The 12,422-nt window shown below is 49.4% G+C and overlaps 1 protein-coding gene across 1 annotated transcript in view; it reads left to right on the forward strand.

The window, feature by feature from the left end:
• Positions 1-12,422, forward strand: part of c5 (complement component 5) — a 48,404-nt gene that overhangs the window by 22,990 nt on the left and 12,992 nt on the right. The window contains exons 15-23 of the mRNA XM_061261142.1: positions 275-398; positions 3,244-3,312; positions 3,521-3,742; positions 7,597-7,665; positions 7,866-8,087; positions 9,068-9,158; positions 10,855-10,937; positions 11,160-11,299; positions 11,907-12,134. Of these exons, the coding sequence (XP_061117126.1) occupies positions 275-398; positions 3,244-3,312; positions 3,521-3,742; positions 7,597-7,665; positions 7,866-8,087; positions 9,068-9,158; positions 10,855-10,937; positions 11,160-11,299; positions 11,907-12,134 (1,248 nt within the window). The remainder of the gene's footprint in view (positions 1-274; positions 399-3,243; positions 3,313-3,520; positions 3,743-7,596; positions 7,666-7,865; positions 8,088-9,067; positions 9,159-10,854; positions 10,938-11,159; positions 11,300-11,906; positions 12,135-12,422) is intronic.

Consider the following 12,422-nt stretch of genomic DNA (forward strand, 5'->3'; position numbering starts at 1 on the left):
CTCTGTTGAATTAACTGCCATGTAATCTGAATTTGGTAGCATCAGCCAGGACAGTCGCTGACATTTATTGGGGTCATCACTAATTGCTTGTAGGTGTTTATTGTTTTTGACTGGCCGCGGTTCAAGCGGCACTGTGGGAAAGGAGTATTTCGATATTGCAGTTTGCTTGCTTGTCGCTTATTTCGAAAAATGTATTTTTCCTTTGTTCACCACCACTACCAACTGTTATTGCCATTGGCAGTTTGTGACCTTTGACCTTTGACCTTTGGGGTAGACACTCCGTCGCATTGAGCAAAGTGACCAGGGCTGCGGGGGAGGAGGCGGTAGGGACAATGCTGATGTGTTCCGCCGTGCCGGCCTCGCCTTCATCACAAACGCCAACGCTGCTTCGTCTGAAGGTATAACCTCACAAATTAACACCCAACTTGGAGGTGGGAGCGAAATGTCAAATTGTATCTCAAATATAAATTGTATTAAATCCTGAAACATCATTGAAAATGTAAATCTGAGTGGGAACCCTGTCTACCGAGTAAGTAGCTGTCAATGTCCTTGTTAATGTTATTGTTAGGGGGCCAATCACCAAGGACCCCAATTGTATTTTCAAGATTATTTATTAGGTGGCCAAGCATCACTTCCTGTTCAATGATACGTGGGAGATGACAGAAATCAGGGCTGAACTGACCACGTAATAATCTAATCCGTATCTGGAAGCCAAACTTCAGTTGCCCATAGAGACGCAATAGTGAAGAACAGGAAACAATGAATTGACCATTCTGTAAGTGCTTAACAGCACTGGAGGAAGTTACACACAAAGTGGATGGATGATATATATATGTAAGATATCTTCATGAACCACTGCCTAACTTTGCTGCAACAGAGGCGCGCCACACCACCAAGCTAAGCGAAAGCTACCCTCCAATAGAGGGGGGGGGAATAAATACACAAGATATACTAAGTAAAGATGCAAAAGAAAACAAAGCAATAGAATCAACAATGAATATCCTAGAATCATAATGCAAGCAATGTGCAAGCGCACAAGTCTGGCGAGAAGCTACAAAATGCTAGTAGTGATATTTTCAGAGGGAGTTGTGTCATGCCTACCAGCATCACCTTCCTTCCAGCACTGTACACATGAATTATGTTCAGACAGAATATGCAATGTGTTTCACAGACTAGAGATATTGGCCAGCACCCTAGAGTAAGCTTTCCCGGGGAAGCTGAGGAGTGTGATACCCCGATAATTGGAGCACACCCTCCAATCCCCCTTCTTGAAAATGGGGACCACCACCCCGGTCTGCCACTCTTCAGGTACTGTCCCCGACCTCCACGCGACACTGAAGAGGCGTGTCAGCCAAGACAGCCCAACAATGTCCAGAGCATTCGGCATCTCAGAGCGAATCTCATCCACACCCGGAGACTTGCCACTGAGGAGCTTTTTGACTACCTCAGCAACTTCCACCAGGGATATAGGTGCAGATTCCCCCGAGTATTCGGGCTCTGCCTCTTCCACAGAGGATGTGTTCTTCGGGTTCACGAGCTCCTCAAAGTGCTCTTTCCACCGCCCGACAACATCCCCAGTCCGGGTCAGCAGTTCTCCTCCCCTGCTGAAAATAGCCTGAGACAAGCCCTGCTTTCCCTTTCTGAGTCGTCGGATGGCCAACCGAAACTTCCTCGAGGCCAACCGAAAGTCCTTCTCCATAGCCTCCCCGAACTCCTCCCATACCCGGGTTTTTGCTTCAGTGACTGCCGAAGCCGCAGCCCTTCTGGCCACCCGGTACCTGTCTGCTGCTTCAGGGGACCCCCAGGCCAGCCAAACCCGAAAGGCCTCCTTCTTCAGTTTGACGGCCTCCCTTGGGTTGCCGCCCCAACGGGCACCGATGACCTTCTGGCCACAGCTCCTGCCTGGCGCCTCTGCAATGGAGGCTTTGAACATGGCCCACTTGGGCTCCATGTCAAGTTCCTCCGGAGGTGCGAGTTGAAGACCTCGCGGACGGGGGCCTCCGCCAGACGTTCCCAGTTCACCCTCACTACACGTTTGGGTTTACCGGATCTGTCCGGCAGCCTCCCCGGCCACTTGATCCAACTCACCACCAGGTGGTGATCAGTTGACAGCTCTGCTCCTCTCTTCACCCGAGTGTCCAAGACATACGGCTGCAGGTCTGATGATACGACGATCATCGATCTTTGGCCTAAGGTGCTCTGGTACCAAGTACACTTATGAGCTACCCTGCTCGAACATGGTGTTTGTTATTGACAATCCATGACCGGCACAGAAGTCCAATAACAAGACACCGCTCGGGTTAAGATCAGGCAGGCCATTCCTCCCAATCACCCCCTTCCAGGTCACTCCGTCATTGCCCACGTGAGCGTTGAAGTTGTCCAGCAGAACTATGGAGTCTCTGGGTGGCACCCTTTCCAGGATGCCGCCCAGTGACTCCAAGAAGGTCGGATACTCTGAATTGCCGTTTGGTGCATAAGCACAAACGACAGTCAGAGCTTTCCCCCCAGCTACACGTAGTCGCAGAGAGGCTCTTGTTCCCTGGGTAGAACTCCAATACAGTGGCGCTCAGCTGGTGGCTTGTGAGTATCTCCACACCTGCCCGGCACCTCTCACCCTGAGCAACTCCAGGAAAGAACAGAGTCCAGCCCCTCTCCAGCCCCGGAACCAGTGCTGTGCGTGGAGGTGAACCCAACTATATCTAGTTGGTACCGCTCCGCCTCCCACACTAGCTCCAGTTCCTTCCCCACCAGAGAGGTGACGTTCCACGTCCCCAGAACCAGTCTGCGACGCCGAGGATCAGCACGCCCGGATCCCTGCTTTTGCCTACTGCCAGTTGGGCAAAGCACCCGACTCCGATGCTGACCCCTGCAGGTGGTGAGACCACAGGGCGGCAACCCCACGTGACCAATTTGGGCTGTGCCCGGCCGGGCCCCATGGGGCCCCCTTCTTGAGCTCCCCTCCCGGGTCTGGCTCAAGAAGGGGGCCCCGGTTTCCCTTTTCCGGGCAAGGTATCTCTGTCCTTGTGAGGCCGTATCATGGAGTCTTTGAATCGCTCTTAGTTTGGCCCCTCCCCCGGGACCAATTTGCCTTGGGAGACCCTACTTGGGGCTAGCTAGTGCCCCTGACAACATAGCTCCCAGGATCACCGGGACACACAAACCCCTCCACCACGTTAAGGTGGCGATTCCTTGGAGAGGGCTCAGAAACTGTCTGAATTATTTAAAACTATGCCTGTCTTTCAGATGGGACCTGCTCTGCACTCCTGCGGCCAAAGCGATCCATTGAAATTGAGATCGAGATTAATAATAAAGGTGAGACGGCACAGTGCCATTTTGCTATACCTCTCTATATTAAACTCATGACCCTGAAGGTAGGCAAACACGAGCACAACATCACCTCCTTCTCTTTCTTTGACTCTGGGATTTTCAAGATTACCAAGATTACCAAAGATTACCAACTCCTTCTGGGTAATGCTGACAGTTGTGTTCTGTGCCCCCCCCCCTTCCCCACCACCCACAGTTAGTTCATATAAGAACAAATTTGAAGCAATCTACTGCAAGCAGGGAATGGAAAGTATCCCGAGTCTGGAGACTTGTGAAGACCGTGCCCACCACTTACATATAAAACTCAAAGGGGCTAATCACGAAAGATGCAAGAAGGCCTTCAGAGAATGCTGCGAGTTCTACCTAAAGCTACATGCGGCGGCTATCTCCTCCACCCATCTTACCTTGGCACGCATGGGTAAGCCAGTTCTCCATTTTTAAAGAGGTAGTGGCACAATGACTGCTGAAACTACTTTGATTCAGTGCTGTGACTCAGACTCAATGCTGTTACTCAGGCTAAGTGTTGTGATTAAGTGCTATGACTTGGACTCAGTGCAGTGACTCAGACCCAGCGCTGTGAATCACGCTCTGTGCTGTGACTCAGATTCAGTGCTCTGACTCAGACTAAGTGTTGTGCGTGAGTGCTATGACTCTGTGAATCAGACAAAATGCTCTGACTCAGATCCAGTGCTGTGACTCAGGCTCAGTGCTGTAAACCAGGCTCTGTGCTGTGATTCAGACTAAATGCTATTACTCAGACTCTTCTGTGCTGTGACTTAGACAAAAGGCTAGATTTAAATACATGAAACTGCAGCCCAAAATACAGCTTGATGAGGCTGTATTGGTGCGGTCACATTTACAACTTATTTACGAAGGCCGAATGGGACTGCCTACTAATCGCATTTTGCAAATGAGGCAGATCTTTAACGCAGTTAAAACACCTGCTTAGTCGATTGAATGCATTCCAGCCATGGCGGAAATTGTTGTTTGAATTAATAAAAATGTGTGGTATAAATGTTGCGATGAGCTGGACTATTGGGATAGAATGGGAACATTGTGTGGGAGCATCTTTTATTTCATTACATTACATTACATTAATGGCATTTGGCAGACGCTCTTATCCAGAGCGACATACAACAAAGTGCATACCCATAACCAGGGATAAGTGCGCTGAAAGACCCTAGAGGGAAGTACAATTTCAACTGGTACCTGTACAACAAAGATAAGCACAAGGGCGTATTTGAATTTTTTATTTTTTTTATAAACAAACAAATAAACAAACAAACAAACAACAAAGCAAAAGTGACCAAACTTAACTAGCCAAACACTGCTTACCTAGCGAACTAAAAACACCGATACACAAAAAAGTAAATCACAGAAAGACAACATTTAAGGTTCACAGGGAGGTAGGGAGGGACGGGGAGAGGTGCTGCTTGAAGAGGTGCGTCTTCAGTTTGCGCTTGAAGGTGGGGAGAGATTCTACAGTTCTGACCTCAACGGGGAGTTCATTCCACCACCGTGGAGCCAGAACAGACAGTAGTCATGAGCGTGAGGTGGAAGTTTGGAGAGGGGGAGGTGCCAAGCGGCCTGTGGAGGCTGAGCGAAGAGGTCTGGCAGGGGTGTAGGGTCTGATGTTTTTTGTAGGTAAACTGGGGAAGACCCCTTAACTGCTTGGAAGGCTAGCACCAATGTTTTGAATTTTATGCGAGCCATGACAGGCAGCCAGTGGAGGGAAGTGAGAAGGGGGGTGATGTGAGTATTTGGGAAGGTTGAAGACCAGACGAGCTGCTGCATTCTGGATAAGTTGGAGGGGTCTGATGGCGGACACTGGGAGGCCAGCCAAGAGGGAATTGCAGTAGTCCAGGCGGAACCAGAAGCGCAATTATTTGTATGGCTGGGTTCTTGTCACAGAAATCTTTCCCTGTTTAATTTCTGTGATTGTTTTGGCGGATAACTATCCATCCATCCATCCATTATCTGAACCCGCTTATCCTGATCAGGGTCGCAGGGGGGCTGGAGCCTATCCCAGCATACATTGGGCGAAAGGCAGGAATACACCCTGGACAGGTCGCCAGTCTATCGCAGGGCACACACACCATTCACTCACACACTCATACCTACGGGCAATTTAGACTCTCCAATCAGCCTAACGTGCATGTCTTTGGACTGTGGGAGGAAACCGGAGTACCCGGAGGAAACCCACGCAGACACGGGGAGAACATGCAAACTCCGCACAGAGAGGCCCCGGCCGACGGGGATTCGAACCCAGGACCTCCTTGCTGTGAGGCGGCAGTGCTACCCACTGGACCATCCGTGCCGCCGGCGGATAACTAATCAAAACAAAACACACAGCCCTGTTTTTATTATTTCAACAATGCCAGTTCATGCCAGTTGTGCATGCTCTGTTTCTAACAATGTTCTGTTAAAGGCAGAAAGAATGTACTTCCGCGATGGACACAAACGGAAAAAAGCAGCATATCAACGCAATTAGCCTACTCAAATTCTTTAACAACGGCAACACTTATTTTTAACTTCAAACACTTGTTACTGTCACTATGGTTGATCATGTTGTTTCATCATTTCCCACTGCTTCGCATGAGATATTGATTAATTTTATATGGTTTGAGGAATGGCGGAGAGCCAGGAGCGACTAAGGGTAATCCCTTGTAAGCCCCAAAGAACGGCTAAGGAAAATAAAGCAACCCTTAAAAACCAGGGCGAATAACCCAACCAAAATGAGTGCTGATAAGGAGCACTACAACCCCAGACCGAGGACAAAATAAAATAACAACCTAGTAAGAAAAACACTAGGCACGAAAACAAAGAACCTTGAGACACAGCTCAGGAAAAAACACAAACCAAAATACATGTACCGGGGACAACGTCCCTCACCCGCAAGCTCACACGAGCTGAAAATGAAATCAAAAGAAAAACAAAGAACCTTACACACAGCACCAACAGGCTGAGTGTCTTCCTTACGTTTTCTTTTTGTTTTGTTTTGTTTTGTTTTGTTTTGTTTTGTTTTGTTTTGTTTTGTTTTGTTTTGTAAATGAGACAGAAACCCGAACCTGCACGATACCTGACTCAATAAGGCTCAGAGTCTTACTGCGTGCATACCGGCTTGGTATTAGAGCGAACAGTAACACCAAAGCGTTGACCGACTGTCATAGAGTGCTTTAAATACCCTCCGGAGGGAGGCTCCCTAGGCACTAATGAGGGTCAGGTGAAAATAATAAAGCCCCCTGGTGACCACCACTGGAACTACCTACAAACCCTGACAAATTTAATCAATTGTTTTGTAAATATTTTCTGTGACAAACACCCAGCCTTAATTATTGCTTGGCTGCAATCATTGATTAATATTTAATAATCTGTTTGATGATTTCTTGCTCTGAGAGTTGAAACGGTGTGATTTTTTTTTAAGCCTCTAACTGCGTCTCAGTCTCGCTTGCGCCTCAAGTTATGCCTGCTCTTTAGAGGCAGAGGTTTCACACACAAATCTGTCCCCATTAATTGCTTGACCTTTAGTAAGTTCAACGCAATACATAATCAGCTACACTTATAATATCTCCGCCCTTTATTTGTGCGACATGTATGCGCTGTGAGTAGCCCCACACCCGCCCGGCACCTCTCACCCTGAGCAACTCCAGGAAAGAACAGAGTCCAGCCCCTCTCCAGGAGTTTGGTTCCGGAACCAGTGCTGTGCGTGGAGGTGAGCCCAACTATATCTAGTTGGTACCGCTCCGCCTCCCGCACTAGCTCCAGTTCCTTCCCCACCAGAGAGGTGACGTTCCACGTCCCCAGAACCAGTCTGCGACGCCGAGGATCAGCACGCCCGGATCCCTGCTTTTGCCTACTGCCCGTTGGGCAAAGCACCCGACTCCGATGCCGACCCCTGCAGGTGGTGAGACCACAGGGTGGCAACCCCACGTGACCAATTTGGGCTGTGCCCGGCCGGGCCCCATGGGGCCCCCTTCTTGAGCTCCCCTCCCGGGTCTGGCTCAAGAAGGGGGCCCCGGTTTCCCTTTTCCGGGCGAGGTATCTCTGTCCTTGTGAGGCCGTATCATGGAGTCTTTGAATCGCTCTTAGTCTGGCCCCTCCCCCGGGACCAATTTGCCTTGGGAGACCCTACTGGGGGCTAGCTAGTGCCCCTGACAACATAGCTCCCAGGATCACCGGGACACACAAACCCCTCCACCACGTTAAGGTGGCGATTCCTTGGAGAGGGCTCAGAAACTGTCTGAATTATTTAAAACTATGCCTGTCTTTCAGATGGGAACGTCTCTGCACTCCTGCGGCCAAAGCGATCCATTGAAATTAAGATAGAGTTGGATATTCAAGGTGAGACGGCACAGTGCCATTTTGCTATACCTCTCTATATTAAACTCATGACCCTGAAGGTAGGCAAACACGAGCACAACATCACCTCCTTCTCTCTCTTTGACTCTGGGATTTTCAAGATTACCAAGATTACCAAAGATTACCAACTCCTTCTGGGTAATGCTGACGGTTGTGTTCTGTGCCTTCCCCACCACCCACAGTTAGTTCATATAAGGGCAAATTTGAAGCAATCTACTGCAAGTTGGGAATGGAAAGTATCCCGAGTCTGGAGACTTGTGAAGACCGTGCCCGCCGCTTACACATAAAACCCAAAAGGGCTAATCACGAAAGATGCAAGAAGGCCTTCAGAGAATGCTGCGAGTTCTACCTAAAGCTACATGCGGCGGTTATCTCCTCCACCCATCTTACCTTGGCACGCATGGGTAAGCCAGTTCTCCATTTTTAAAGAGGTAGTGGCACAATGACTGCTGAAACTACTTTGATTCAGTGCTGTTACTCAGGCTAAGTGTTGTGATTAAGTGCTATGACTCGGACTCAGTGCAGTGACTCAGACCCAGCGCTGTGAATCACGCTCTGTGCTGTGACTCAGATTCAGTGCTCTGACTCAGACTAAGTGTTGTGCGTGAGTGCTATGACTCTGTGAATCAGACAAAATGCTCTGACTCAGATCCAGTGCTGTGACTCAGGCTCAGTGCTATAAACCAGGCTCTGTGCTGTGATTCAGACTAAATGCTATTACTCAGACTCTTCTGTGACTTAGACAAAAGGCTAGATTTAAATACATGAAACTGGCAGCCCAAAATACAGCTTGATGAAACTGTATTGGTGCGGTCACATTTACAACTTATTTACAAAGGCTACATCACCGAATGGGACTGCCTACTAATCGCATTTTGCAAATGAGGCAGATCTTAAACGCAGTTAAAACACCTGCTTAGTCGATTGAATGCATTCCAGCCATGGCGGAAATTGTTGTTTGAATTAATAAAAATGTGTGGTATAAATGTTGCGATGAGCTGGACTATTGCTGGGATAGAATGGGAACATTGTGTGGGAGCATCTTTTATTTCATTACATTACATTACATTAATGGCATTTGGCAGACGCTCTTATCCAGAGCGACATACAACAAAGTGCATACCCATAACCAGGGATAAGTGCGCTGAAAGACCCTAGAGGGAAGTACAATTTCAACTGGTACCTGTACAACAAAGATAAGCGAAGTGTGCCTTGCGATTGGTCATCTAGATGACAAGCATGCTGCGGTCAAACCACTGTGCGCCAGTTTGATACGCAGGTTTCCTGGTCAGTGCACCTGAAAATCATCAAAAAAAGGCTCAGTGTGTTGTGCCTCTGACTAAGTGCTGTGACTCACACTCAGTGTATTGATTCACTCTTGCAGAGATGGAAATCCAATTTGGATTCAACGCTCCGAGGGTACGCAGTTTCTTCCCAGAGAGTTGGCTGTGGGAGGTGCACCCTGTCACTGACCCGTAAGGAAATCTGTCCCAACATCACAGAACAGAGTCCCCTCATGAATCCCGAGGTTCATTCAAATCAAATTACTCAATTCAATTCAAAGTCTCACCAATGGAAATGATTATCTTTGCAATTGTTTAATCTATTCAAAGGAGAGACACTGTCCGGCCAAATCTATTCAGAACCAAACAAATACCGCAATGTTAAGGCTACTTAATTAATTTGAGATTTTAAATCTTTATATCCTCAGCATTTTTAGAATGACCATGCCATGGGATTTGGATTTTTGGAAATCCTGTTCCTTGCTTAATTAACGTGACTTGAAGTGAATACTCAAAGTGGAGACACTCTTTTAGACTAGCTATGGGTATGAAAGTGTGAGTGTATGGGCCATTTATTCCTGCCTTTCACCCAGTGCCTGCTGGAATAGTTTATTTTTCATTTAGGCATGTGATACAAACAGTGCCTGTGAGAACCATTCAGATCCTACTAACAAACTAACATACGAAAACTTTGATAAATCTCACATTGTTTGAGCTAATGCATTTACTAATTATTTACAATCAAATTTGCCCAGCTCACGTTTGATAAACGAGGCCCATTTCTTTTAAATAGCATGGCATCTCAGTCTGCAGCGTGCTGTGTGGGGTGGGCTGCTGTGCTGTGTGCTGTGTGGGGTGTGGGGTGTGGGGTGTGGGGTGTGGGGTGTGGGGTGTGCTGTGTGAGGAGTGGGGTGTGGGGTGTGCTGTGTGGGATGTGGGGTGTGGGGTGTGGGGTGTGGGGTGTGCTGTGTGGGGTGTGGGGTGTGCTGTGTGTGGTGTGGGGTGTGCTGTGTGGGGTGTGGGGTGTGGGGTGTGGGGTGTGCTGTGTGAGGAGTGGGGTGTGGGGTGTGCTGTGTGGGATGTGGGGTGTGCTGTGTGTGGTGTGGGGTGTGCTGTGTGGGGTGTGGGGTGTGGGGTGTGCTGTGTGGGGTGTGGGGTGTGCTGTGTGGGGTGTGGGGTGTGAGGTGTGAGGTGTGGGGTGTGCTGTGTAGGGTGTGGGGTGTGAGGTGTGGGGTGTGGGGTGTGGGGTGTGCTGTGTGGGGTGTGGGGTGTGGGGTGTGGGGTGTGCTGTGTGGGGTGTGGGGTGTGAGGTGTGGGGTGTGCTGTGTAGGGTGTGGGGTGTGAGGTGTGCTGTGTGGGGTGTGGGGTGTGCTGTGTGGGGTGTGGGGTGTGGGGTGTGCTGTGTGGGGTGTGGGGTGTGGGGTGTGCTGTGTGGGGTGTGGGGTGTGCTGTGTAGGGTGTGGGGTGTGCTGTGTGGGGTGTGGGGTGTGAGGTGTGGGGTGCGAGGTGTGGGGTGTGATGTGTGGGGTGTGGGGTGTGAGGAGTGGGGTGTGGGGTGTGCTGTGTGAGGTGTGGGGTGTGATGTGTGGGGTGTGGGGTGTGAGGAGTGGGGTGTGGGGTGTGCTGTGTGAGGTGTGGGGTGTGATGTGTGGGGTGTGGGGTGTGAGGAGTGGGGTGTGGGGTGTGCTGTGTGGGATGTGGGGTGTGGGGTGTGGGGTGTGGGGTGTGCTGTGTGGGGTGTGGGGTGTGCTGTGTGGGGTGTGGGGTGTGGGGTGTGGGGTGTGGGGTGTGCTGTGTGGGGTGTGCTGCCGGCCCTTCCCTTGGGGCACTGCGGGAGCTTGTGTCCGGTGTCACAGGAAGGTCACGTGTTTCGCATGTTGCTTCTCAGTTCGGGGGTGCTATCAATTGAGAAGAGCCTGCCAGATTCTCTCACCACCTGGGAGTTCAAAGCAGTGGAGATGTCCAGTAAGGGTAAGAGTAATACCATGTTCGCTTCCTCACCCTGGTTCTGCATGCACTGAGAGGCAGGTGGCGATTAGCCAGATGAAAAATCTCAAAAACAAAAAAAGTAGAGCAAGGCACTGAATGATACAACAATGACCAAAGCTTGCCCATCAGCCCCCACAGCTGGACTAAGAGTTCTGTTCTATCAACCACCCAAAATACCCCTCTGTTCTCCTTGCCTGTCCACAGGGATGTGTGTTGCCGACCCACTGAGGGTGCAAGTGACTCAGAAAGTGAGCGTGGATGTACCTGTGCCCTACAGTGTGGTGCGTGGGGAGCAGATCGAGTTGCGTGGCTCTGTGTACAACCAGCTGGAAACAGCATTGAAGGTAAGGGGCCATTTCTGTGGAGTTATATGGTGTACACTAGGGGGCCTACCAAAGGTTGAACTGAAATACCACCAACCAAAGACCAACCAAAACACTGAAAAACAGTGCTACCAGGTAGCTAATTCTGCTGAAAGTTCTGGTTCAGTATTGTGTTGTATTCAGCTGTGAATAACCACCAGCACTAGTTTGTCGCATTGGAATTCTGGTCAAAGTGTCCTAGTAGGTGGTTCACACTTGGCCATATAATTGCCAATATACAATGATTTACCAAGAGCTCAGCTGGTAAATCAGGAACCTGTAGTCTGTCTGTGCCAACTGTGCCAACACGGCTGGCAGCACTAGCCTAAGAGGAGCCCAAGTTTGCCTGTGCTCTGCTCAAGCGATGGAAAATGACACAGCAGTCTCAGGTGACAGGCTTACAGATACAACTGGGCATTCCAGATGACCAAATCTTCATGAAAATTGAGGTGAACTGTTATTTATCATTTCACAGGAACCACTGCAGGATTGTGGCTCCTGGATTCAAATCCACTAAATCCCATTATTTCCTTCCTCTCCCTCTCCCACGCTCACCCTTTCTGTCTCCACATCTCCCCCGGGGTTATAGTTCTGCGTGACCTTGACGGCCTCCAAAGGGGTGTGCCTATTCCAGGCCAAGGCTAAAGGGGGCGAGGCTTCTCGGAGCACCCCCTGCACCATGCAAGAACTGGATAGTATGTCCGTTTCCATGGTGCGCTTTACACTCATGGCCCTGGAGGTGGGAGACTACAAGCTCAGCTTCACCCTGCGCAGCAACATGGGTTCAGAAACAGTCATCAAGACCCTCCATGTGGTGGTAACCATACTTACCCTTGCTACTGCTGCTATTACTGTTACTATCACTGCTACAGCAACTATTGCTATGGCAGACATGAAGCACAAGCAATCAGCACAATGGCTTCCATTCTTTTAGCCTCTTAGATTGCAAGTAGGGCTCTGGAAATGGTTTATAAGAACCAGGACAATTAGTTAGTTACCACTATTAGTGTTGCAGCTATCTTTACTACTACTGCAACTAATACTGCTATTGCTATTGTTACTACTGCTACGACAATACTGTGATAACTTTTGATGCAACAACTTA

The sequence above is a fragment of the Conger conger genome, chromosome 11 (genome assembly GCF_963514075.1).
Source record: "Conger conger chromosome 11, fConCon1.1, whole genome shotgun sequence".
In the NCBI taxonomy this organism is placed as follows: domain Eukaryota; kingdom Metazoa; phylum Chordata; class Actinopteri; order Anguilliformes; family Congridae; genus Conger; species Conger conger.